Source organism: Danio aesculapii, chromosome 9 (genome assembly GCF_903798145.1).
Source record: "Danio aesculapii chromosome 9, fDanAes4.1, whole genome shotgun sequence".
In the NCBI taxonomy this organism is placed as follows: domain Eukaryota; kingdom Metazoa; phylum Chordata; class Actinopteri; order Cypriniformes; family Danionidae; genus Danio; species Danio aesculapii.
Window position 1 is genome coordinate 32,963,694 of NC_079443.1, and position 26,794 is coordinate 32,990,487.

Here is a 26,794-nt window from a genome sequence, read left to right on the forward strand (position 1 = left end):
TCACAATGACTCATCTTCTACCTGCAGTGAGAATATTTCTTCAGATGAGTTCAGGCTTAAGGGGTATAAAGGAGTAGTGAGGAGGGAATCAGCTTTGAGCCTGAGCTGATGCGTCATTGTAATTGAGACGGCCATGTCAACATCTGAAAGAAGGCTAGCAACTGATAGCAAGAGATTGCAGATTTTATATGAGACCAGGACCAAAAATTTATGACGTTTTCAAGTTAAATTATGGGGGATTCAAAACCCAACCTGAACCTGTTCCAGAACCATATGAGCTTTCTTAAAAAGCACACTTCAGTCAGATTACTGTTGTCTATTTCACACAACACTTGTATGTGCTGCATATTACGTAATGTTATTAAATAACCCCATCTATGTCTTAGCAATAACTTAACGCCTATCTTATCTGAAATCAGTTGTTTTTTGAGGTATTTGACTGCTTTTGTAGGCAGTAAGTCACTAGGTTCTAGAACAGATGAAAATCTTGAACAATCTGCCATCTGTAAGACCTGATTTCTTCATAAAAATCAGAAGTTCAATCAATAGGAATTGTTTTCATTCAAGACTGTGTACTCACTGATGTGTACAGATGGCCTTCTCCATTCATAGCGATGTACAAGCCCGTCTTCACAGACTGAATAGCAACGACCCGAAGACCCACAGGGATGAGGTTGAACAACGCTGTAAAAACAATGGATTAACAAATATATTAATTTACATTCATTCCCAATTAAACCTTTTACAGTGTTCAGCATAATTGAGTATGCTTCCTTTTGAAAATGAATACTTTTATCCATTTCTCAGCGAATATAGCCATCAATGTTGATGCATTTAAATGAAACAATATTATTAAACAAACAATATTATTAAAGTTATATCCATTAAAATATGAGTTTGGTCATGTTTGGGAATAAAAAGTGTAATACAGTTTAATTAGGGCTGCAAGATATTGGAAAAAAATGTTATTGTGATATCTAATTTTCCTGCGACACATATTACGATATTGAGTATTATTTCACCAGATGATTTGAATGCTTCTTTTTTTAAAGAATTTGTAATTTTAGACTGAATGGGATGATTTTGTAGGCCAGTACATCTGTATAAAATCATATGCATTTGGTAAATATAAAACAAAAACAAACAAAAAAAAACAGTGAACTGTGATTTATAGTTTTCTGGGAGTCTGAAAGTATTTAGGTAAATAAATAGAAGTTAGCAAATGTAAAATAGCAGTGTATGGTCTTTATTAACCTTTCTTTAACCTACAAACATTATAAATTATTGTTTGCTTAAAACTGGCCTGGAATACTTATACTGTCACAGACCTTAAAAATAACTTAAAAATAAGTTTTTGGTAAATTTGTGGAGTGCAATTTTAAATCACATGTTTTTTAACTGTGGCTCCTAGTCAATTATAATACTGACTCCACATTGCAGATCCTGTAAAGTGTCTATTGCAAATGCTCACATTGCGATATGGATGCTGAAACGATAGGTGCGTTCAACTTGAACCACTGGTGATCAACGAGATTAGCCGCGCGCAGGTGGGGGCGGAGTTGAAAGCGAAGCCGTCAAGCCGGTCACTTCGGGGCTCAAAGTTGCAGCATGATGACTGATCACATGGCGTCATCATCATTTATTTTTTCATTTATAACAATAAAATAGAATACAGTCTCTGCAAACTATGGTTCATTTTCAGACAACAAGGGAATTATGAATTAAATATATAACAAACGCATGAGAGAAATAAGGGGAAATGAGAGGGTAATATAAACATAAAAACGAATAGGCCTATTAAATACAAACCAATAAGCACAAATTCTAGGAGTTTAAACATCCCTCTTTAGGCTAATACTTCTTGTTTAAATATGCTAAAAAGGGTTTACATTTATTTACATTTATAGATATAAAACTTTCCAATATATAAGTGTAAAACCCCAAACAAGGTGTTAAATAATACAATGATTTAGATTAATGTGGATATTAAAAGCATTTTAAAAAAAGCACTTTAATTCAAAAAAGATTGAACAAAAGGACATTCCCAAAATAAGTGAGCTACTCTTTAAGTAGAAAGAGCAAGGTACATCAAAATCACTTTTAAAATTTGTCCATAAACGGTTTGACAGGTAATAAAATATTTTATAATCATATAAATAAATTTATAATTATTTAATAAAATAGTTTAAATACTTTAACTTAATTTGTTAAGAAACCTTTAGAGTGTCAAGATCAATGATGGCAATTATTTTATTACAAGTCTGTAAGACGTACAGTTAAAGTCAGAATTATTAGCCCCCCTTAGCAAGGAAATTTTCACAGTATGTCTGATTTTTTCTTCTGGAGATTATTAATTATTTTTATTTTAGCTACAATAAAAGTAGTTTTACATTTTTTTTTAAACATTTTAAGGTCAAAATCATTTGTTTTCTCGATAGTCTACAAAACAAACCCTCATTATACAATATCTTGCCTAATGACTCTAACTTGCCTAGTTAACCCAATTAACCTAGTTAAGCCTTTAAATGTCACTTTAAGCTGTATAGAAGTGTCTTAAAAAATATCTAGATAAATATTATTTACTGTCATCATGGCAAAAATAAAATAAATCAGTTATTAGAAATGAGTTAATAAAACTCTTATGTTTAGAAATGTGTTCAAAAAAAATCTTCTCTCTGGTAAACAAAAATTGGGGAAAAAATAAACAGGGGGGATAATAATTAAGGGGGGTTAATAATTATGACTTCAACTGTATTTGAGTTAATATTTAGGTTCTTCACTAAAATATATCATGTAAAATGTTCATGGAGCTGAATGCAGTAAATAGTCTGTATAAAAAAGGTTGAAATAAAAACAAACAAACAATCTAGCCTTTAGAAACAAATTACTGATACAACAGTAAAATATTTGTAGTATTTTAATAAGCATGATATATACTGTATAAGAGATGGCATACAAAGTTAATGTTGGTTTTCAAGTTTTGAAGATTTTGATCAATCTGCGCAGCGCTGATGAAGTCGAACACACCTGATATATTGTGCAGCCCCAATTTAAATTCATGCACATTATTGCAAAAAAAAAGAAGAAAACTCTAAACTACAAGTTCAACTAAATTTGCTATATGTTATGTTTTGCTTGATTTTTCCTGTTTATTAAAATTGTATTTAAAACCTTCCAATAACATTTTAATCTGGGTGTATGTTTGAACTGATCTTAAGTTTTTTGTTAGATTACTTCTAGTTTGGTTTTGGTACTGACTAATCTAATTTATATAATTTACAGGCATTGTGTAAAAATATTAATTTAAAAGAGAAATCTGTTAAAGGTGTCTAAAATAAGCAATTACAGCAAACAAATGAAATCCAAAAATTATTTTTGAATGTCGCTATGCAATTTTGAGCTTAATCTGGATGTAGAGCAAACCTCTAATTCTAATAATAAACGCAAACATCAGTACAATGGAATTAGAACGATAAACACTGGGTTTCAAATCACAATCAATAAACTGAACATGGGCCGCATTCCACGGTGTGCATAAACAAGCATAGTGTGGTGCATAAAAACTGATACACAGAAATTGAATGGGGGCCTCATATTATGTAGAATAATTGTTTTTATGCCCAGTGGGCAGCAACAGAAGCCTGGCGCTACAAGCTGGAGCATAGGAGGCTAGCGATTGGAGACAGTAGCAGTGCGTGGCAGATTTAATGGATCTTTTGTTGTTGGAGCAGCTCTTCGGTCTTGTTAGGTAGCGGCCATTGTTTGTACTGGAGGGGAGCAACAGCCTAGCGAGTGACACTAAATGCATCCAAAGGGGTGATTTAAACCTACGGTGTAATGAACTCACTTCAACTCACTGGTAATTGGCAGGGCTCCCGGGGTGCTTGAATGAAAATGATTTCAGAAAAGCTCTGGTCTTGAAGATTCTAGTGTGGCAAAAATATGAGTGGGATGGTTATATCAAAGTGAGTTTCTAGAAGTCCTCTGTGGACACACGGCAACAGTTTCTTCAAGGGAACTACAGTAATGGACATCTTTGTCTTCCAAAGCATGAATGATACTAGAGTCCCTGATGACATTTTATTCTTTTTCGTCTACTCTGTCTTTGTTTCCTACATCTCTCAATCTGTATTAGTTTGTAACTTATGCGATTTCTAGAAACAATGCATTTCATAACTAGAATTGTTCATTCATTCATTTTCTTTTGGGCTTACAGTAGTCCCTTTATTAATCCGGGGTCACGACAGCGGAATGATCCTCCAACTTATCCATGCCATGTTTTTACACAGCAAATGACCTTCCAGCTGCAACCCTCTCTGGGAAACATCCATACACACTCATTCACCACACCTCCACTAGGGACAATTTAGCCTACCCAATTCACCTGTACCACATGTATTTGGACTGTGGGGGGAAACCGGAGCACCTGGAGGAACCCACACAAAATGCAGGGAGAACATGCAAACTCCACACAGATGACCCAACCAACTGACCAGCCGAGGCTCGACCAGCGACCTTCTTGCTGTGAGGCGACAGCACTACCACTGCAAATCGCCTAACTATAATTGTATTTTATTTAAACTGAATATTATTTTTAAGAAAGCACCAAAATTTTCAATCAATCAGTCAATTTACATCAATATTCAACAAAAAAATTTACAAAAAAATTGTAAGAGAGTTATTGGTAATTATTGTTTCCTTCTATGTTTCATTATAGGTACATGTTTTTAGTAAATATGTTAAAGGTGCAGTATGTAACGGTGGTTGAACTAGGTATTGCACACTAGGTTCAAAACCCAGGCAAGCACAGGTTGCCAGATTGACTGACACAGCAATGTGCCTGACCGTCGAGTCTAAAGGCTAATTTAAGTATGTTCTAACTAAAAGCAAAGACACGGACAGAAGGAATATTTTCCATATTAAAGAGTTTTGTTCTAACCAACACCTGACATTTATATTTTAGAAACAGCTTCTATTACAGAAAACTGACAATGGTCTGGTGCAAACAGGCAAATTGCTTATCACTGAAAATATCGTCACGTAGTGTGTTGTTAGGACATGGGTTTACAATGTAACCTACTCACCTAATGTTTATGTTCGTAATATTTATGTTATTTGCTAATTATACCCTAATGTGTAACTCTGAATCTGCGTCTCATTTCAGGGCTGTGGAGTACCCACCAGAGATTGCTTTTTTGCATACTTTGAGAGCCTTTCTGACTGAATGAATGAAACGCTGTTTTTCCAACAAGGCAACCCAGGGTGTTGAAATATAATTGGCTAAACTGCCATTGTGTGGGTTAAATGACCAAAACAAAAACAGACGTTCTGGCACATAACGCATATTTTCAAAGAAGAATATCTGACTTGACTAGCATTGTTTTTCAGATAAACAAGAACATTTATTTGGCATGTTCTTAAATATATGCAACATATTATGGTATTTTTTATGCTTAGAAGAGTCAAAAACTTCAATACAGCACCTTTAATTTGTGTTCTAAAAAATATGGAATATTTTATTTTGACTTTTTTCTGTATTTTTTCTGTTTCTGTCAGAATTTTCTCTTAAAAGTTACGCTTAAATCTTTATTTGAAAGTTTGAAGACAATTCTGTACCAATAAAACATGTACTGGTTTCTTATTTTTAATAAGATGCATTATATTGGGTGGCTTTAATTTTTAAACCAGTTGCTTACATCTTATCAAATGCAGTATTGGAAGTGTGTCATAAATGTCCAAAAATCATCCCATTTCTTCTCAGTACATTTTCTGTTATCTGTATTTTGGTTAGCAACTAAAAAATGTTATTAAAACCCAATACAATTATGATAATTGTATCTAAAATAAAAATAAATAGAAGAACCGGTACTTCTATATAATTTAGGAGAGCAAAATCAACCTCCTGCTGTTTTTTGATTACTTTAGCAAAAATACAATTAATGTATCTAAAAATATAACCAACCAATATGTTTCATATAGTTCTAAGCCACCTCTACAGTTTGTGTGTCTGTGTGTCACACAAATGTCAAATGTGATCATCTCTTGGAGTGTGTGACTGACAGACAGCCCTCTGTGTGTCACTCTGTTGGTACAGCTGCATATTAAATCAATTAAGCAGCTGGCCTGAAGCATTTGAAAAGCAGGCCCAGTAGAGGCTAATAATACACCACTGCCTCCTGAGTTATCACCTCACATGCACACACACTTCTCCCTAAGCACCAGCCAAATGCATTATCAGCAACAGTGATAACTACAGGAAATGAATCGGTAACATGGATTTTATAAGTGTGTGCAGTAAAGGTCAATATGCATTTGTTTACACTTTACATTATACTGTGGCTATCATTTTTGCCCCAAGGGAATTGTAAAAAAAAAAACATTAATTTTCAAATGCATCCGTGTTTTGATTATGTATTATGCGCAATTACAATATGATGACATTAGAGAGCACTTACAAGAATTACTACTGTCATCCTGGTCCCGGTCAAGAGATCCATCTGGGTTCATCTGCAAGTAGTATCCCTGCCTGCAATATAACCTGGTCACTATACCCTTGAGCTGGGGATCTGTGGAGGAAGACAGAAAACACGTCAATAATCAATAATATCAGGTGAATTTAGAAGTAATGTATTTAATCTACCGATTAACACAGAGTTCAAAACTCTTTTCAATGTGTAGGATTAACTTTAAGTAAATTTTGAGTTAACTACACTCATTTCATTTGATGAAGTTGACTGTTGGGTTTTACAGAGCATTTATTGACACCTGCAGAAGTAGACTCAGTAGCGCCCTCTTTAGCTAGATTTAGATTTATACTGCATTAACCTCCTAGTGCTAATACAGAATCACATTCTCAATACTTCTACTAATAAAAGCATATTGTTACATTAGCTGTGAACCAGAAGAGTAGAACATTTAAATATATTTTTAATTTGATATCAACAGGCAGCTTATCAGACAAATCAGCGGGGTAATCAGGCAAGTGATCTCGCTGTTCACATGATCAGTTTGAGAAGCACTGTCATCTGATTGCTAAATAGAAGCAATTGGTTCGATGATTACAAATGCCTCTTATTTCCCATTCATAAACTCCCACAGATTTGTTTTTGAATGGATTTTAGGACATCACAGGGTAGTCAAAAAGGGAGTGTAAAGGACTGATGAACTTGCTTTGTTATATAATGATCTAAAGAAATTAACAACTGAATCAAGGTTCAATCAAAACACTTTTGACTTTGCTTCAGAGTTAATACGCACATACACGCATTACAGCTACGCTAAGATGTGTCTTCTCAAAAGTATCGCTTAGGGAATGTTGAATGTGTGCATGCTAGACGGTGCTAATTCAAAAAGACACAGAACAGCAGTTTGCACTGTTGGAACTCATCTAAATACAGTTGACATGTGGTGGAGGAGCGTTCAAAAGCTGCACAAAGCATTCGCATTAAATTATGCCAATCAAAGTCTTCTAAAGAACTGCACTGGGAAACTCGCTAAAGCAGGTTTAACATCAATAATTCTGTGCATTCAAATCAATAATAATGTATCAGATTTAAATATGTAGACATCATCGTAATAGAGATTACTGTAAATGATGAAGGAATCTTTGGAGAACTAATTAGTAGAAACAATGATACTAACGAATCGCAAATCTCACGGTTGGGATCACATAATGGTTTTTAGTCACTGATCAGACCATTTTTCAGATCAGCCAAAAAGGGGAGGAGACAAATGTAATTTGCTTTCCATTTATTACAAAAACAGTACTGCGAGACACTTTTGGTTTTAACAAACAGAACTTAGAAGCTGTAATTTTATTAAAAATAAAATGAAGAAATATCAGCTGAATAAAAATAAATAGTAAAATATTCAGTAGTGGGAAAAATTCACTGTTATTACTACTGTTGCTGGTAACGCTAAATATATAAATCTAGCATTATAATTTGTACAACCCATGTTTATTTTTAGTCTTATTTTCCAGAAAATTATTCAGTTATTCACTCATGAAACTTTATGTTTCATTGCTAAATGGATCATTTTTGAAGAATTATTCAGTGGCATATTTTTGATGGCTGGTTGTCCCCACCTATTGACTGAATAATGTAATTGCTGCTAACAACTTTCACTTTTGAGCGTTGTTAAACGCATGTGACGGTGATTTAAATCTTTACTATAAACATCAGGGGTTTTATCTAAACAATAAACTGTTATCCCAGTACTTCTGTGTTCTTTGACTGTCTCTAAACTATCTCAAAAGACTAAAGACAGATTTTTGCGTTTTCAGATTTGAATGCAGTGATTCGAAGGATTAATAAACATGCAAATCACCGTCATTTATCATTTATGTTGTGTGATTGTTGAAATCCCAAACTTTTAATGATTAATCGGGCAACTTACACAATGAATTGATGCAGGATAAACTAGTGGCAACAGAAAACACCTTTAATGAAACCCACCGCATCCCAAATAACCTAACTTCTTTTATTATCATTATATCTTACAGGAAGGCCTAATTGCTTTCATACATGTAATTTGAATGAAGTGAGAGGTGATCTCTCTGTGATCCTTACAAATTTAGGATTAATCTACCAGTCAAAAATGTATTAATCCGTAGGACACGTGTTCCGAACCTTAGGTTGTGATCTGTACAAATCAAAGGATCTACCGTGATCCGTTACACCCCTAATGATACTTGGTTATTCAAAAAATGCAAGTAAAACAGCTGCTGGCACTTATACAGTAGATAAAAACGTATGTGGGAAAAAAACATAATACTCAGGAGGTCTTAAGAAGCAAAATATTGGTTTGTAAAACAATTTAACATCTGCAGTCTCAGCAAGCAGTTCTGACCTCCTTCTTGATAGTCTGTATGGCAAGTTTCCTGTTGCGCTATGACGTGGGCAATCGTTACAATCGAGTAGAAGGACATACTTGTATTGTTAATCAAAAGGGTATTTAACTCTGCTTATCCTTGATGATGCAACCTACATAATAAGTTAAGATTACACATGTGAGCAATCTCAATCTGGAAGACTGGCTTTTCACAGATTCTCAACCACTGACAGACGTCATTAAACTACAGGAAGCTTGCACTCCAGACTCTAATGAATAATGTTTAATTTCTTGCACAGATTGATTGTTTTAAATGATTAAACCTTAAAGAGCCCATATTATGGGTTTTTGAAAATGCCCTTCCATGTAGTAACACAGCTCTAAGTGAAGTTAAATATCCAGCTAAGGCTTAAATCTGTAAATGTAGTGTTTAAAACTATTGATTCGTCTATAAAGAGTCGACTCATAGTGCTTCAAACGAGTCGTTTTGATAACGAGTCATTAGGTGTTTTATGATGACGCTACTACGAAACACACGTAGTTGCGCGTGCAAACCCAGGAGATTTGAAACCTGCGGCCCCGCCCAATAACAGAAAAAAAGTCCCCCACACACACACAGACACCGGTCGAATGAAGTCAGGCTGTGCAGATGGATATTAAAGGAAGGATCAGTAAAGACTGTCAGAATATGGATCAGTGCATCATGGATCAGTTTCTTCCTCTATTTCACAAGTGTAAGTACGTGCGATTGAAATTGTTGCCTCCTTTACTCTAGCTTGCAAATTATGTATTAAGGTATGTTTTGTTACTTGTAGCCGTGTGTACTGTATCAGGTTAACACTTTATATTCTCATATCGCGTGTAAAGCCACGTTGAAATCGCGACACGTGCCGCTTTGTTTACGGATCGTCAGCTGTTCCTACACACATGCAACGGTCAAGTTTCAAAATAGTTCAGCTCAGGTTCGTGGTGAGTTGTCTAAATTGCACCCAGCAAGCTGAACTGGCGCTCTAGGCGTGGGTGTTGTGTCCTCTGGGGAGGAGGGTAATGTGTGTGTGTGTGTGTGTGTGTGTGTTGTGTCTTATGAGGAGGGTAATGTGTATGTGCAGGGCCAGAGGAAGCTGAACTGCCGCTCTAGGCAAAGGATGATCGCGCCGCCCTCAACACGATAGTGAAAATGAAAGGGACCCGTTAGTAAAGTAAGGACCCGGGGAGTGGGGGGGGGTTGTTGTCGCGGATGAAATTGAAGACCGGGGGGGAGGGGGGTATTCGCGGATATAACTGAGGATGCGGGTGGTGAGGGAGGTGTCGCGGAAGCCGCCCTCTCTATTCTGCCGCCCTAGGCGTGGATATAACTGCTGAGGACGCGGGTTTTGAGGAAGGTGTCGCGGACGCCGCCCTCTCTATTCTGCCGCCCGAGGCGCGGATATAACTGCTGAGGACGCGGGTGCTGAGGGAGGTGTCGCGGGGGGGGGTGAAAAGAGCAGGTAGAGTCTCCTCCCCAGTTCTTGGAGTTTTTGCTCAATAAAATCGTTAGTCGTCGGTATTGTCTAGTCCATCGTCTGTATTTACATTCACCCACTGGCAGCCAAAATCCACTATGAAGCGTGTATGCACTGTGACTACTTTTATATTGTTGATTAGCTGCTGGGCATTTCACTCGGTTTTGCGCTGAAGCCTGTCAGTGTCGACCAATCGCAGCAGGCTGTCATCGGTCCAATCAGCGTAGATTAGCTTCGCGCAGAGGAGGGGTTTGGGAACAAATTAATCGCTGAACGATTCATATGGGAGTCGCTGAGATAATTAGGTAAAAATAAATGCAGATTATAAGACCATGAAAGTGTTTTTTGACCTTGCATGCATATTAGACTGTTGTTGGAGACCCTTACAATCAAAATATGACCATATTTCATGTATAATAGGGGTTCTTTAATGTATCATCAAGAGCCACATACAAAGTCATTACTACATTTTTATGTCTCTGAAAGTGCTAATAGTGCTTTTGATCTGCCTTCTATTGATCACAAAGGATCTTTAATACTTAGAAGTCTACATCTTGGATAGTTTGAGACTGAGTAAATTAGCTCATTTTCATTTTGAGGAGAACTTTCCCTTTAACGTTGTACATGCAGTGTGTGCATATTGTAAATCTATAGTGTGGAAAAAAAGTGTGAAGAAATGATCTACCTTTGTTCATCTAACTCTAGGGAGTCTGCGTTGTGCTTTAGCAAACACTGCTCGGGGGTAATCACATAAATAGATGCGAGTGACACCAATTTCAGGAGACAAGAGGGGAAAAAACTGAGGATTTCTTACAGCACAAAGTGCCGTAGTCTCATTTGGCTATAAGGGTCTCCTGCGATACACTTAACCAGCCTTGCTGTGCTTAACTCCAGGCTGGTAAACAAATAACTGCCTTGTCATATTGATGTAGGTACAGTGCTGCTGTTTACCATTGGCCTGCTGCCCTGAATTTGCCTGCATTAGGCCAGGGCAGAGCTGAGGAAACTGGCACATCAAAGGTGGAGAGAGAACAAGAAAGAGAGGGCGAGAGAAGAGAACAAAAGGAGGACGGAGAGGATGAGTTTAAAGGAAAGGAGAGATACAAAGGATGCTAATCACAGTGGTGCTTTATGATATCTGCCTCCACCTACACTTGATACTGCTGAGACAGCATCTTGAAACGCTTAAAGATAGCAAAGAGCTCCCCTGCATTTATTTAGATGTTAGAATAATCAAAGAGATGGGCATCAGCTACAGTGTGTTCCATCCAAAATTTACATATGCAATATCGAGATGTCCATTTTCTGATGAAGGTTTGAGTGCTGCTTGACAATGCAAAACTCATCACCAATCATATTGCAAAGGAGTTGCTACATCATACCTGTCAGCATTGAGATGTAAAAATTCGGGACAGTGAATCTCTTATTTTGATTTTGTTTGATAACAGGAGTGTCACAGACATGTTTACATATTATAAAGTATATCTGTCTGTTTTAAAACACACCCAAATCCAAAAGTATCCACTTTCGATCCTCTTCAAATCGCATGTACAGAAGCTGTTCTCGGAACGTTGTCTTTGTACAAAGCATGTCCGTCAGTCAGCACTATTACTAGTGATGGGAAGTTCGGATCATTTTACTGACTCGGACCTTTGAGTCTTGTTCATCGAGATGAACGAATCTTTTTTTGAGTCATTTCCTTCAATTCGTTCAGTTTGCCAAAATAACATTCAAATGTTATGAGATTCCAAACCCTTCTACAACTAGCCCAAACGTTGATCACACTCCAAACAAGTCAAGTTCACCTGACACTGACAGTCCCATATAAGCTTAAACTTATCTTTGGATTTTTGAGTCATTCGTTCATCACGTGAAAGCATGTAAAGAGAGATTACTCAAAACTGGTTTCTGTTTTTCACATGATGAATGAACGACTCAAAACCGAGGACTCAAGAAATGAACGGATCAAATCTTTTTCCAGCTCTAAATGTATATGATTGGTTTTTGTCTTTCATGTGATGAACAAACGATTCAAACTGAGGACTCAAGAAAAATTAACAAATGAATGAATCGTTCAAGAATGACCCATCACTAACCATTACATGAATTGACTGATTTAGAGGTTGCATAGGGAGGGTGGCGATTGATGCATAGCTATAATTGATTTAAAATGTTTAATTTAATAGATTTTCTTATTTTAATTTCAACATGCTTTCAAGCCAAAAAGCCTAATTGTCTTGAACAGCTCTTGCAATTATATCACATTTAAGATAAGCTCTCAAGCTACTTTTACTGAAATACGGGAAAATAGTTCAATTGAATGATAGAGGGATAGAATGGCAAAATACAGGAGAATCCAGGCAAAAATGGGAGGGTTGAGAGGTATGTGCTACATCAGTGGTCCTCAACCACTGGGCTGTGAACTGACCGGTACCGTGGATCAATTGGTACCTGGCCGCACAAGAAATCATTAATTATTTACGTTTTATTTATTATCTGAGTTTGAACCATCTTTTATTTTAAAAAATCTTTTATTTTGAAAAATGACCGTAATCTCTCAGTCACTTGAGTGCCCGAATTTAACCCACAAGCAGCAAAATGAGTAAGAAACAGAGACGTCTTTGGAAAGTTTCTTTGCTAGGGGGAAAAGGCCCAGAGAAGGACCCACAAACTGCCAAGGAATGGATCCGCAACCCATTCGTCAACAAATCAGGTGAATCCAGCATGTCTCTGCAAGAAGATCAACTGCTAGAGATCGCAAATGAAGGCAGCCTTTTAGGGGTTGATCGCATGTCGCGCCTTTTCTAGAGTTCGCACAAGTTCGCTTTTCCAATACAAATAGAAGTTTGCCCTGCGCACACTCCTTTTTTTGTTTTTTTTGGTGCGTTAATCTTGTCAATAATATTGTTTAAAAGATCATGATTCACACTCATTAAATAATTGCTTAATACAGTTTTTACTTTACATTCTTCAGGTGATACTAAACAATGTTTCGACACAATGCCTTCCTCAGTGTGTGACACAATCCTCTCACTTCACGCTTTTGTCCCACAATCAATCACATTGCATAATTAGTTAGATGGCCACTCGATGATTAAAAACCAATCTCATTTTCATTTCAATATACCATAATTAACCACACAAGAAATATTTACCTTCACCTTCAAAAACATTATTTCACAGGAAAATAGCATATCAATTATTATCATTTACTTATTCACGTCTACATCACTACAATGAAATTCAGACAGTCCAAAACATAAAAAAAAAAAAAAAATTATCTCATTATTTTTATTATTACATCTTAAAAATCCAGAATTCACAATATTATAGCTAAACAACAAACCGTTAAAGAAATGCAGTAAGTTTCAGTTCCTCATTCTTTCCTCTTGGTGTAAGTGATTTTAAATTATGAATCTAGAACGCTTCTCTTTGTAATAATCTTTTATTCAGATTACCTCCTCTATGTGACTCAAACATTTCTTCGATTCTTATGCATTCTAGTTGTTTAACGTCATGTCCAAAATCTGCCGAAGTTATATCTTGTCGTCATTTACTTGATTTATGTTCATTAATTCGCAGCTTCAACTGACGTGATCACTTCCCTATATATATATATCTTGGCATGGGCATTTTAACATGTAGACCATATTACGAGTAGAGCAGGTAATACATGTTTTTATTCTTATATTTTTACCTGATGCTGGATTCAAAAATTCTTTACATTTTATCACATTCTGACATGCGGCGAGATTGTTTTTTAATCATCGAGTGGCCGTCTAACTAATGACGCAATTTGATTGATTGTGGGACAAAAGGGTGGAGTGAGAGGATTGTGTCACACACTGAGGAAGGCATTGTGCCAAAACGTTTGTGTTTAGTACCACCCAAAGAATGTCAAATAAAGCGAAGCAATTATTTAATTAGTGCGAATCATAACCCTATGAACAAAATATATTTGACCATTCCTCTCCAACCATTAACTTACATTAACAAGTGTGATGACGAGGAGAAACGCTAAACTACTCCCTCTATTCATAAAAATGCATTACAACACTGCAGTAAAGTCGATAGAAATGACTATCTGTCTGATTCACAAGGACTTTAAAGCAATAACTCAATCCAAATAGAGAGTCAGAGATCTTTCGGTTTAGACCACAACAGATGATATTTGGAGGAATGATGATAACTGGTAGCTGCTGATTTCAACAGTATGTTGTTTTTTTTGTTTGTTTTGTGGATGTCAATGGCTATCATTGACCAACATTCTTCTCAATAGTTTCTTTCGTGTTTAACAGAAGAACGAAACTCAAAGGTTTTAAACCACTTCAGGATGAATAAACGATGAGTTAAACTACAACCGTGATATCTACAGTAGTAGACTGGCAGTGCATTTGAAATTCAACACTGTTTGACTACAGTAAGTACTAGATTTGAACTTGAAATTCACAATCAGTAAAGACTGCATGTTTTATAAAGGACGAATATGTAGTGATAATGTAATTTTGACATGTCACTAGACATCACCATCATGTGACCTACTGGCATCGGTAGCATTGTTTCACATCCATTCATAAATTCTCTCCCACAGCCTCACAGGATATTAAAGAGTTTGAATGAAAATCGCCAGACGTAGTAGATCGAGTAAGCAATATAGGTGTTTTGTTTGGAAATACGATGCTGATAGGCTGTTCTGAGTGGTTGCTAGGTGATGTCTTACAGGCCTAAGTAAAAAGAGCTGATATTGTGGTCTCTAGATATGGCTCATCTCCCTCCTTTAATGCAAATCTGTTGGGGCAGGGGAGTGGGCTGTTTTATCATCCACCAGGGAAAAATCTGAGAAAAGTAATAGCACAACTCTCTTCAAAAAGCTATCCGACGTGATGTATAACTCTATGTAAGTCTGCAGCACAAATGGTGTGAGATGAAATGCCATCTCTACAAATTAGAAAAAGTAATAGTGAAGCCTACTTTAGCAAACTCAATCGAAATAAATGGCATGGAGGTAAATCGATTAAGTGCACAAATTTAACAACTCACTAATCCCAAAATTACTTCATGTTATTCCAAAACTGCATGGCATCAGTTTTTCAAATTATTTCCCTAATGTTGTTTAACAGAGCAAGGATTTTTTTACAGTATTACCTGTAATATTTTTTCTTCTGAAGAAAGTCTTTTTTGTTTTATTCCGGCTAGAATAAAAGCAGTTTTTAATTTTTTAAAACCTTTTTAAGGTCAATATTATTGGCCACCTTAAGCAATATTTTTTCCGATTGTCTACAAAATAAACCATCATTATACAATGACTTGACTAATACTCTAACTGGCCTAATTAACCGTGTTAACCATTTAAATTGCACTTTAAGCTAAATAATAATATCTTGAAAAATATCGAGTAAAATGTTTTGTTTAGAAATGTGTTGAAAAAAATATTTTCTGATAAACTGAAATTGGGGCGATGCAGTGGCGCAGTAGGTAGTGCGGTCGCCTCACAGCAAGAAGGTTGCTGGTTCAAGCCTCGGCTGGGGTCAGTTGGTGTTTCTGTGTGGAGTTTGCATGTTCTCCCTGCGTTCGTGTGGGTGCTCCGGTTTCCCTCGCAGTCTAAAGACATGCGGTACAGGTGAATTGGGTAGGCTAAATTGTCCATAGTGAATGAGTGTGTGTGGATGTTTTCCAGAGAACGGTTGCGGTTGCAAATGCACCTGCTGCGTAAAAACGTGCTGGATAAGTTGGTGGTTCATTCCACTGTGGCGACCCCGGAGTAATAAAGGGACTAAGATGACAAGAAAATGAATGAATGAATAAACTGAAATTGGGGGAAAATATACAGGGGGCTAATAATTCAATGGGCTTCTATGTTGTTGATTTTCAAAATATTAGTCATAGTTCCAATATAAAATATAGTTCCACAGAAAATAATATACATTTGAAGTCAGAATTATTAGTCCCCATTTGATTTCTTATCTTTTTTAAACATTTCCCAAATTATGTTTAACAAAGGAAGGAAATTTTCACATTATGTCTGATAATATTTTTTCTTCTGAAGAAAGTCTTATTTGTTTTATTTCGGCTAAAATAAAAGCAGTTTTTAATAAAAAAAAAAAAACTTTTTTAAGGTCAAAATTATTGGTGCCTTTAAGCTATATTTTTTCGACTGTCTACAGAACAAACCATCGTTAAACAATAACTTGCCTAATTACCCTAACCTGCCTAGTTAACCTAATTAACCTAGTTAAGCCTTTAAATGTCACTTTAAGCTGTATAGAAGTGTCAGGAGGGCTAATAATTCAGGGGGGCTAATAATTCTGACTTCAACTGTATATATACACAGGTGTGGAGAGTCACAAAAATAAAATCTAACTATCTCTTTAATCTTATAGCTCACAATTAACTTTACTAAAAGCTTTAATAGCTGTGTTTCCATCCAAAATTGTGAATGAACTTTATGCGCAAAACTGGAATATTGCATAAAAGACACGCGAATAAAGCAGCGTTTCATCCAACGAGTCAAAGAGAACAAAATCGTCACTTCCTGATTAACTGCCGCCAAATATCAACAGTAAAGACGGAATTTGCTGTGGTAGGAGAAGCTGCATGAATCTTTTCCTTATTTAATAAAGGACTTGCACCTCAGAAGAAGATGCCGACACGTAATGAACACGTGGTGGCGTTTGAAGACGTGAGATGTGGAGCACAGACACTTTTGACAATTCTGGAGGTCATTAATAATATAATAATGGTAATACTCAAATTGTTAAGGTGTTTTATAATGACCAAAACAATATTTCAGATGTTTTACAATGAGCTCAGCCTGCTGGTTTGTCCTTTCACACACGTTTTTATCATCAAATGATCTCTTATAACAAAATCACATGAATGTTCAGTAAAAGTGTTTCCATCGTAGTTTATGAGCATCTTTTCTCATCGAATAAAACGTCATTTTCAAAATGGATGCACATCTTGGTGATTCCAAAATGTGCATAAAAATAGGCGGATGTAAACGTAGCTACTGAGACACTGGATGTATCAATCATTGTGATGTCTTAAAGTTGTGTAAATCTGCCTATTTTTTAAAGATGATTGATGTTCAAAACATTGACGCTGAAAAAAGGTTAGCAGCAGGTGCCTGGTTGTGTGTGTGGTTGAGAGGGAGAGACAGGTGGAGGTAGCTATCATCAGACAGACTGGGATGGAGGGCATGTCTCACTGCACACAGCACCAGCTGCAGACTTAACCACATGTGACTGACCCACTATAGATTTTCCGGAACAGGAGAAGGGCTTTTCCAGTTTTTATGAGCACGCCCGCACTGTTCAAGCACAGAGGGAAGACTGGGAAAGCACGGCAGCTTTAATACTGTACATCTTGGAATAAATGGTTTTATAAAATTCACACTCTCGTTCACACATATTGCTGTTGCTTATCAGATTTAATGAGAAATGTATGTACTGTAATATTTACTATGTATACAGTATATGGGTCAAAGACAAGGTTTTCAAGCACAAAAACAATAATAGCGTAATATACTGTAGCTTTAATTGTTTTTCATTTATTAGAATGTGTCCAGTTTATTTTTTTATGAGTAAAATAGACTGCTTTTTTGCCATGGTTTACTGTATTTAAGACTTCAAATAAAGTATCATTCAGTGTAACAATACAGTAGTTTTAATTACATAATACCTCAGGTATATTTAGAACAAAGAACAATTGATAACATTTTAAAAGAATCTATTGAAGGATCACTGTTTACTCACCAAAAACTAATTCATTCAACTAAGTCAATTAAAACCTTTATACATGGCCTTTGCTAATATCCTTTAGCCATTTTTCAGGAGGCAATTTTTAACTATTTAAAATATAAACCAATTTTGTATGATCACTTATTCTTATTGTTTTGTATATTTTATTAAGTACATGGCAAAATAAGTAATGTGTTTAGTTTTTGCATAAATATATGTGTTCACTGCATTATTATGGACCATTACTTCAGTCATATTTTAACCATTTATTTTATGAAAATTGTATGAACAATTTAAGTAGGCCACTACTACATTTTCATATGCTTTTTTGTATATAAAATCACCATTGTAAATTTATTTGATAAGGACACCAACATGGAATTTTTGTCTTTGATCCATACACTATTTGACATAAATACATATATTTATACATCTATACTAGGGCTGCACAATATTTAAAAATCTGGACATTGCGATATTTTATTTTTCTGCAATATATATAGCGATATACTGTATCTAAACAATTTCACCAAATGGTTAAATAGCACTATTTTGGAAAAGATTTATTGTCCCACTTTATTTTAAGATTCAATTCTCGCAATTATCAAACTATTATTTATGACTTTTGCTTCAATAAAACTCTTAATTCGCTCTTTAATAGATATTAAGCAATTTTAGGAATTGGGAACTCACCATCACAAAATTACTTTAAATATTTTAACCATTTATTTTATGAAATATGTATAAACAATTTAAGTAGGCCACTCAATTTTCATATGCTTTATTGTATATAAAATCACCTTTGTAAATTTATTTGTTGAAGACACCAACATGGAATTTTTGTCTTTGATCCATACACTATTTCACGAAAATATATATATTTATACATATATACTTGGGCTGCACAATATTGAAAAATTTGGACATTGCGATATTTTATTTTTCTGTGATATACTGTATCTAAACAATTTCGCCAAATGGTTGAAAAGCACTATTTTGTAAAGGATTTATAGCCACATTTTATTTTAAGATTCAATTCTCACAATTAGCAAACCATTACCTATGACTTTTGCTTCAATAAACTCCTAATTTGCTCCTTATAAAGATATTAGGGTAGTTTAGGAATTGGGTTAGGGATGTAGAATAAGATCATGCTGATTATGTAGTTTATAAGTACTAATAAGCAGCCAATATCTCAATAACATGCATGCTTATAAGCAATAATGAGAATTGGTCCCTAAAGTGTTATCAAATGTGTTACTTTTGCTTCTGTAGGGCAGTGAATCATGCATAAAACATAATAAACAAACTACAAGCATAGATTAATGCAATTAAGCAAAGATAAAAGTGAAACCAAGCATGCTTTATGGTTTTGTATGTAAATATAAAAATTACATGTATATTTCATATCTATGCGATGTAACTATTCCAGTTGTGTACATTGCAATATCAGTGCTGAAATGATATATTGTGCAGCTGTAATCTATACCTATATATTTACACATCTATACTCACTTCATGAAACATGGTGGAAATAAAATGGGCAAAATCACTGAAATGTTCTCATTACAGGCGAACTGACTTCAAACTCAGTAATTTACGCAGTCGAGAACAAGCATCACCTTACACTCAAGACTAAAGCAGGTGCTGTGCACTTTCAGTCAGGACTAATTTAGTTCATGCAAGGTTTTTAACAAGACTTAGAAAGAGATTAAAAGTTAGTCTCCACTGGTGGTCTTCCATTCCACTGAACATTGTAATTGGACTCAACACCTAACCTGCAAACAGCGTGTTGAACTATGTCTTGCCGTGAAGAATCTCTGTCAAATTTATCACTTATCAGTATAATAAGCATCAGACCTTCACAGTGGATAAATGCAGTAGAACAAAAATAAAATGTTGTCATTTCTGGTCACTTAATTCCTAAAGACTTCTAAATGACTTCTGCACAGGAATGTTCACCACATGCTTTTAGCAAATCTTGAACACAAGGTTACTTGTACATTTTGATTTACAAAAACATGCACAACCTTCCACCTACTTATTTTATCAATTGAATTTGCCACAGGGTGTTTTAGTACGCAAACGCTTCACAACAATGTTTATTTTTTCAGGGCCATACGACATAAAATGCCCTTTGGAGTAAAAAGTTTTACATGGCAGCACTTTGAGATGCAATCAAAGCGGAAACATTTCTGTTTTGCACAAACTGATTTTAGAAAAATGAAAGCGCTTCTTTTTACTGGCTTGAAGGAGACTGGCTTTCTGTCTGGAGCTGTTTCTCCCATATATTCTGAGGTCATTAACAAACTGTTCATTTTATTAGAATTGTGCCAATTGCTGTATACATCAGACATGGATAGCCTGAATGGGCTTATGGATGCAACAACCAAATGAACTGTAGTAACTACCAACAGTTGATCGATTTCAATAACTCATCTATTGTGAGCCTCAATCAGCTTTCATTCTAAGAAACCTACTGGATGCTTGCCTAAAGTCATTCCTGACAGTACACTATGACCTCAATGTGATTGTAGGCAAAAGCTGAAACATACTGCACAACATCAACTGTCACACTGTATGATCCACATTTTAGCCACGACTTTGTTCACAACTGACAGCTTTGACTGGGCATTTGAAGTCAACAGTCTGTGTCCATTCTGACAACTTAAATTTAAATTACACCGTATAAACCAAAGCAAGACTTTGTGCTAATACTGTAAAAGCTTTTTATGAAAATATTAAGATATTAAAGGGACAGTTCACCCAAAACTGAATAATCTGTCATCATTTACACATTATTAACTTTTTACAATATTGTTCGATTTTCCATTTTCTTTACAAAAGAAGATATTTTGAAACATCTTGGAAACCTGTAAGCACTGACTTCCATAGTATTTGTTTTCCCTACAATTGAAGTAAATCTTACAAGTTTCAAACATTTTTCAAAATATCTACTTTTGTTTTTAACTGAAAAGAGAAGCACATAAAGGTTTGGAACCACTTGAAGGAGAGTAAATAGTGAGTAAATTTTTACTTTTGGGTGAGCTCTCTCTTTAAGGTCTCTTACACACAAACACATTTTCAGCTTCTGTATACTGATTCTCCATTAAATTTTGGCCTATTAATGAGTAAAGAAACATTTTATATATTCATACAAATATATAGATTAGAAATTACATTATGGATATTTCATTTATTAATTTATTTTTTTATCATTGTAGAGTAGTTTGTTTTCTTTCTACATAATATTTTTTAAATGTTCATTAGTGAGTTTGGTCACACATTATTTTAATGTACAATCCATGCTATTAACAAACCATAAACAAAGCCTTAACTAAGAATTTTAGCTCAATAAAATATTAATTAGCTGCTTATTATTAGTTAGCAAGGTAGTATTTAGGTTTATGCATTGGGTAAGATTATGGAAGTAGAATATGATCATACTCTGTGTTAATAAACTGTTAATATCTTAATAACAGACAGGTATCCAGTATTGAATGGTGTGAATAGTTACTTAAACGAACGTGTTACAGAGAAAATCAATAAATTGTGGCTAATCAGCTATCATCGAATGAATAACATGCAATCTTCTAATCCAAACAAAACACAAAATCTGACTATGAGTGTTTTAAAATGGAATAAAATATAATAACAACAAATACTAAAAAGTGATAATGCAATCCAGATTACCTACTAAAATAAATGGTCTCTTCTAGTAATCTACAATTCCTAGTATTGTTGTTTACACATCTATAAAACTGTCTAATATCAGCATGACATCACTGAATCAGTGCTACATGACATATATAGCTCTGTGATGATCTTGAAAACCCAATAGTCTGTCAATCAAGGGATGTAAAATAAGATTGTACTTTATATTTGTTAATAAACTGTTAATATCTTAATAACAGATGATATTCCAGTATTAAATGGTGTACTGTAAATAGTTACTTAAACTAAAGAGTTACGGGGAGAATCAATAAACTGAAAAATCAACTGCCATTGAATGAATAATATGCAATCTTCTAATCTAAACAAAACGCTAATTCTGACTATGAGTGTTTTAAAATGGAATAAAATATAATAATTACAAATACTAAAATGTGATAATGCAAACTAGATTACATACATAAATGTTTTCTTCTAGTATACCATTACTAGTACTGTTGTTTACACATCTATAAAACTGTCTAATATCAGCATGGCATCACTGAATCAGTGCTACATGACATTTATAGCTCTGTAATGATCTGGAAAACCCAATACCCTGTCAATAACACAATTCTGCCCGGGAGTCGAGAAAGTCAAATAAGTCAATATGAAACAGTATAAATACTGTTCCCTTGTTTAAAGTTTTCGACTGCTGTGTTGGCCAAATCTATAACCACATGCTTTACGTATACACTCCAAATGAAGGAGGAAAAAAATATCAAACATCTGACAGAACTAAAAGACACTAAAAATGCATGTCTTTTCTGATTTTGGATCCTATACTGCAACTAGAGCTGTGTGATAAATCGAAATTGAATCGCGATTTGAAATGTTGCGATATAAAATATATATGTATTTCCCCCACCCAGAGCAAATGTGTGACTGCTGTCTGTGTGTGACAGACTTCAGACAATTGAGTGAGCACACTTTCGTTCTGCCCAATCAGAATTGTGCAACCGAACTATGCTAAACACCCACAATAAAAACAAACAAACAGGAAAGCGCTTACGAGTGGGATGATGGCATTTGCTGCTTCCGAAGCATTAATAGACGAATTAATATGGGAATATTAGACGGTAATATGGAAATATTTTTGGTTTCAAAGTCACAGACACCGAGCAAAAACAGGAAATTTGTAATAATTGTTGCCACAGCATGAGGAAATACAACAACCAGCAACTAAAAAAGCACCACAGGAAGCTATATGAGGAGAGTCTTGCTAAAAAGTGTTGAATTGAAAGTATTTGACACTCAATCTAGAAGCAAGCAACAGCAAAGTACAATTTCAGGATTGTTTCAGCTGTTTGTTACTGTAGTTAGCTGAGTGTTCTGTATTATAATAAGCTACACCATTTCCCTAATTTGAGTTCAACATGTTTACAGAAAGGTAAGGTAATTTATTTGTGCTTAATGTTTGCTCTAGAGACTAATGAGTGTTTAATTTCTATTTATTTATAAATCTTTAACTTAAGTTAATATATTTTCACTTCCCTTTTTAACTAACACTCACTGCATTTTATCAGTAAGAAGCTACGATACAGATTACTGAGCTGAAGCTTAACTACAAAATTAAATCGCAAATCAAATCGAATTTGCAATCTTTCAAAAAATAAAAATCTCAATTAAAATGTAAAAATCTCTCTAAATCGCACAGCCCTAACTGCCACAAAAAGCTTTTCTATACTGAATTTACAATGGTCAAGGCTTACTTCAAAACTCAAGAGTTAAACCAGAGACGAACGTAGCATCTCACTGCCTCACATAATAGCTCAAATGCCATGCTGAACATGTCCTTCCTGTGACCACTACTAAATAATCACCACCAAACTACCCATTATTCCTCCTGAGCACACGGTCTACATGTGAGAGAGCCTAGGAGGGTGGGCAGGCTAACGCTCAGCTCCACAGAGCCCCTGGTGAGCCCTCAAGGCTGTGAAAATGCTCACTGAAGATTTTGTAAATCTAGCTGCAATGGGAAATTAATGAGGTAAATCCCAGGGGGTGCTCCATCAAAAGTAACTCAGGCAACAACACAACAGGCAACAGGACTCAAAAGAGGCTGCCTAACCAGCGGTGAGCACCGGTAGTCATATTAAACAGCAAATGCTTAAAGACACCCTTTTTTGTAACGACTCTCTGTGTGTAATTGTGAATAGTGACAAAGCGGCCACGCTTGACTTGCAAGAAGCGGTTTCAAAAAAGTTGGAGTGTAAGGGGAGGCCATGAGCTCTTCGCCATCTGTAATAAGATGGCCGTCACAGGTGCACGTTAGTCGAGACGTTGCAGGGCTAATTCATCACTCTCCCTTTCTCCTGGCAACAGCTACATCTTTTACTCATTGCTTATTTGTGCAAGATTCCCCTTCGGACATCTCTGACAGGTACAAAGATGTACAGTATGCCAAATCGCCATCTCTGTTGTAGTTTTATAAGACTGTAGCTCATCTATTGGTCAACAATCTTTGCTTGTTTTTACTTTAAATAAATGTCCGCAAACAATATTTTCTGGCCGTAAAAATGGATAGGTAACACTCATGATTCCATAATAACTTGATATATGTTTGTCCTTTGGAGACTGTCAATTTATGTAATTAATTTTGTCTGCTGAAAAATTGCTTCTGATTTTCTGTGGTGTCCTTGAGCACCTTTTATTTAAAACTTATATAAAGGTGTTATATGATTACAATTGTTATAAACAATACACTTAAATTGATTTGAATAATTCTGTAAGTCTTATCCGTTTCCCTTTTGATTTCTATTGCGGTTTAGGTAACAGCAAGCCTGTGTTTTATTTAAATCTGGCCTAAACTGAACGTAGAGTCGGTGGCATTTCTATTAAGATAAGCTTTCACTTGATGTTGTTTACTGATGGTGTGATAGCAGTTTTTTTTTTCCTGCAACACGTTGGGCACCTGCTGCTTTACTTGCATTCATGAAACGTGCCAGTAATTCAACATCAACACCTCCCAAGTGTATAGCAAAGACTGAGAGAGAACTTGCCAAATCTCAGAACATTTTAAACAATTGATAAACAGCTAGCTTGTATCAAAATCATATCTAGTTTTGATATATGTGGCCTTTAAAAACGGAAGAGAATAAGCTTTGTAAAGTATGACGTACGTAGATTTACGTTGAATACGTGTTGTTATTATTGACTGTAAATTTAAGGACTAAAAACATGTGTTAGAAAAAAAAAAAACAAGAATCACACATTATCAAACTGATGTAAATAAAACTGTCAAAGAAATTACACAACACACGTCTACACAAACCAAGCTATTCTCGTCAAGGTAAACATCAGCCCAACGCCACAAGTCCCTTGTCAAAGCTGAATGTGGAAATGAAATGTGGGTGGATTATATCAATATATTAATCATATGGACTTTCTTATATGCACAAATATGGTTCGTGTACAGAACTTCCCACACCTTGTCGTCGTAGTCTGCGTTTCCTGAGGCCGAAGATTCGCACTTTGGAGAAGATGTCGACCAGGTTTCCATTGCAAAGCCCTTTATTCTTATTAGGGCTTTTTCTCCTTCTATTGGTGGATGGTCGGTCTATATGCTGCTCCCGTGCCTGTCTCTTCTGGCGGATCAAACCGCTGGCAATCGCCGCTGCCATGTCTCAAAAACAGGGCTGTTGAACTCCTTACACACAAAGCACAGACAACAACAAACCGCCCGATCTGTCTCAATTATTGTCCCATTTTTGCGACTGTTTGTGCGCTCTGCCCTCTGAAATGCACGGATGATGATCAAAGATATCCACACATCACGACAGGCGAAATAAGACACTGAATTAGCATAATGAATACAAAGGTGAAGTGTTACTCAACTGTCCGTATTTCACATGTTCTCCAATTTTCATGTCGCGGCTCGCGGGTTACTTTTCATTGCCGATTTCACAATGGTTTTCAGAAGAAAAAAAGAAGAAAAAATATCACATGAGTTGCCTGTCTCCTCCAAAATGCCAAAATGTATTCACGGCACGCTTGAGAGGCTCTCAGATCCGTCACTTTCCCTCCTTTATTTCTGACCCGGTCCTGATGAAATTCAGCACCCTGGGCAGCGACGTCCACTCGCGGAGTCTGAACAAACAAAGCGTTTTTCGTTCTGAGCTGTCAAGCGAAGAAACGCGACCACCTTCGTCTCCCAGGTGGAGCCCTGCGACTACACATACTCATATGTCTCACATATTCACCAAGTTTAGCAGATATCCACGCCGGTTCTGTGCAAACGTTCACTCATCTTGAGAATAACCGACGGCGTAAAGACGGCGACTTGAGGTAAGTTTACGCGAAGGTGTTTATTGTTGATAAGGGATCTTCTCAGACGATCACTCCCCATTCAGTCTCATGTTCTAGGTCGCGTTGTTATTCGGTAACGAGGCACGTTTTTTCCTTTTCTAAAGCAGCATGTCTTCTGAGGGAAAATGTAAGTAACACTGAGCGGCTCCGCTGAGGATGACGTCTACCTGGTGTGACAGGAGCGAACAAATAAATAAACTCAAATAAAAAAGTCTTTCCCCGAAGCGGGAGTAAACAAACGTGCAGCATAAGTGCTATCGTTAGCCAGGAAAGAAAACGTATTCAAGAAATGCTCTTCATCCTCTAGCTCGTGTTCATTTAGCGTCTCCAACCGTTTGGAGCGAGTGGAGCGCGTGCGCTCCCCGCCTCAGCCTCATAGATCAACGGCATCAACAAGTCTTAACGACCACGCGCTTCCCGCCTCAGCCTCACAGATCATCAACAAGTCTTAACGACAAACTCCTCCTTTGCCATCGTTTCCAGCCGAAAAACCTCCCTCCACTTAATGTCCGTGTATATCTGCACGAAAATGTTCTCTTTGTGCACGAGTGGATATTCAGATGCATCAATTATAACGTTTAAATGAAAAATAAAATGTTCATAGAGGCTATTAGCAGCAGACAAAACCATTAATTTCAAAGTATTCACATTATAACCAAAATATGTATTGTACATATTTAGAAAATAACGTCTGTGTATTAG

The 26,794-nt window shown here is 35.9% G+C and overlaps 1 protein-coding gene across 1 annotated transcript; it reads right to left on the bottom strand.

Annotated features, from left to right (window-relative positions):
* On the bottom strand, positions 1 to 26,458 carry fgf14 (fibroblast growth factor 14). Its single transcript, XM_056466064.1, has 4 exons — positions 25,215 to 26,458; positions 6,456 to 6,566; positions 581 to 684; positions 1 to 21 (listed from the first exon to the last, which is right to left on the bottom strand). Exons 1-4 carry the CDS (start codon positions 25,405 to 25,407, stop codon positions 1 to 3), a joined length of 429 nt encoding a protein of 142 aa, XP_056322039.1. The 5' UTR covers positions 25,408 to 26,458.
* Positions 26,459 to 26,794: the final 336 nt, after the last annotated feature.

Bases quoted from the DNA above. Each gene is read 5' to 3' on its own strand.
- fgf14 (XM_056466064.1), bottom strand. From the start codon at position 25,407: ATGGCAGCGGCGATTGCCAGCGGTTTGATCCGCCAGAAGAGACAGGCA. The intron at 6,567-25,214 runs GTGTGGGAAGTT...CTTCCTCCACAG, and splicing joins ACGCAGACTACGACGACAAG to ATCCCCAGCTCAAGGGTATA. The intron at 685-6,455 runs GTAAGTGCTCTC...TTGTTTTTACAG, and splicing joins GGATGACAGTAGTAATTCTT to CGTTGTTCAACCTCATCCCT.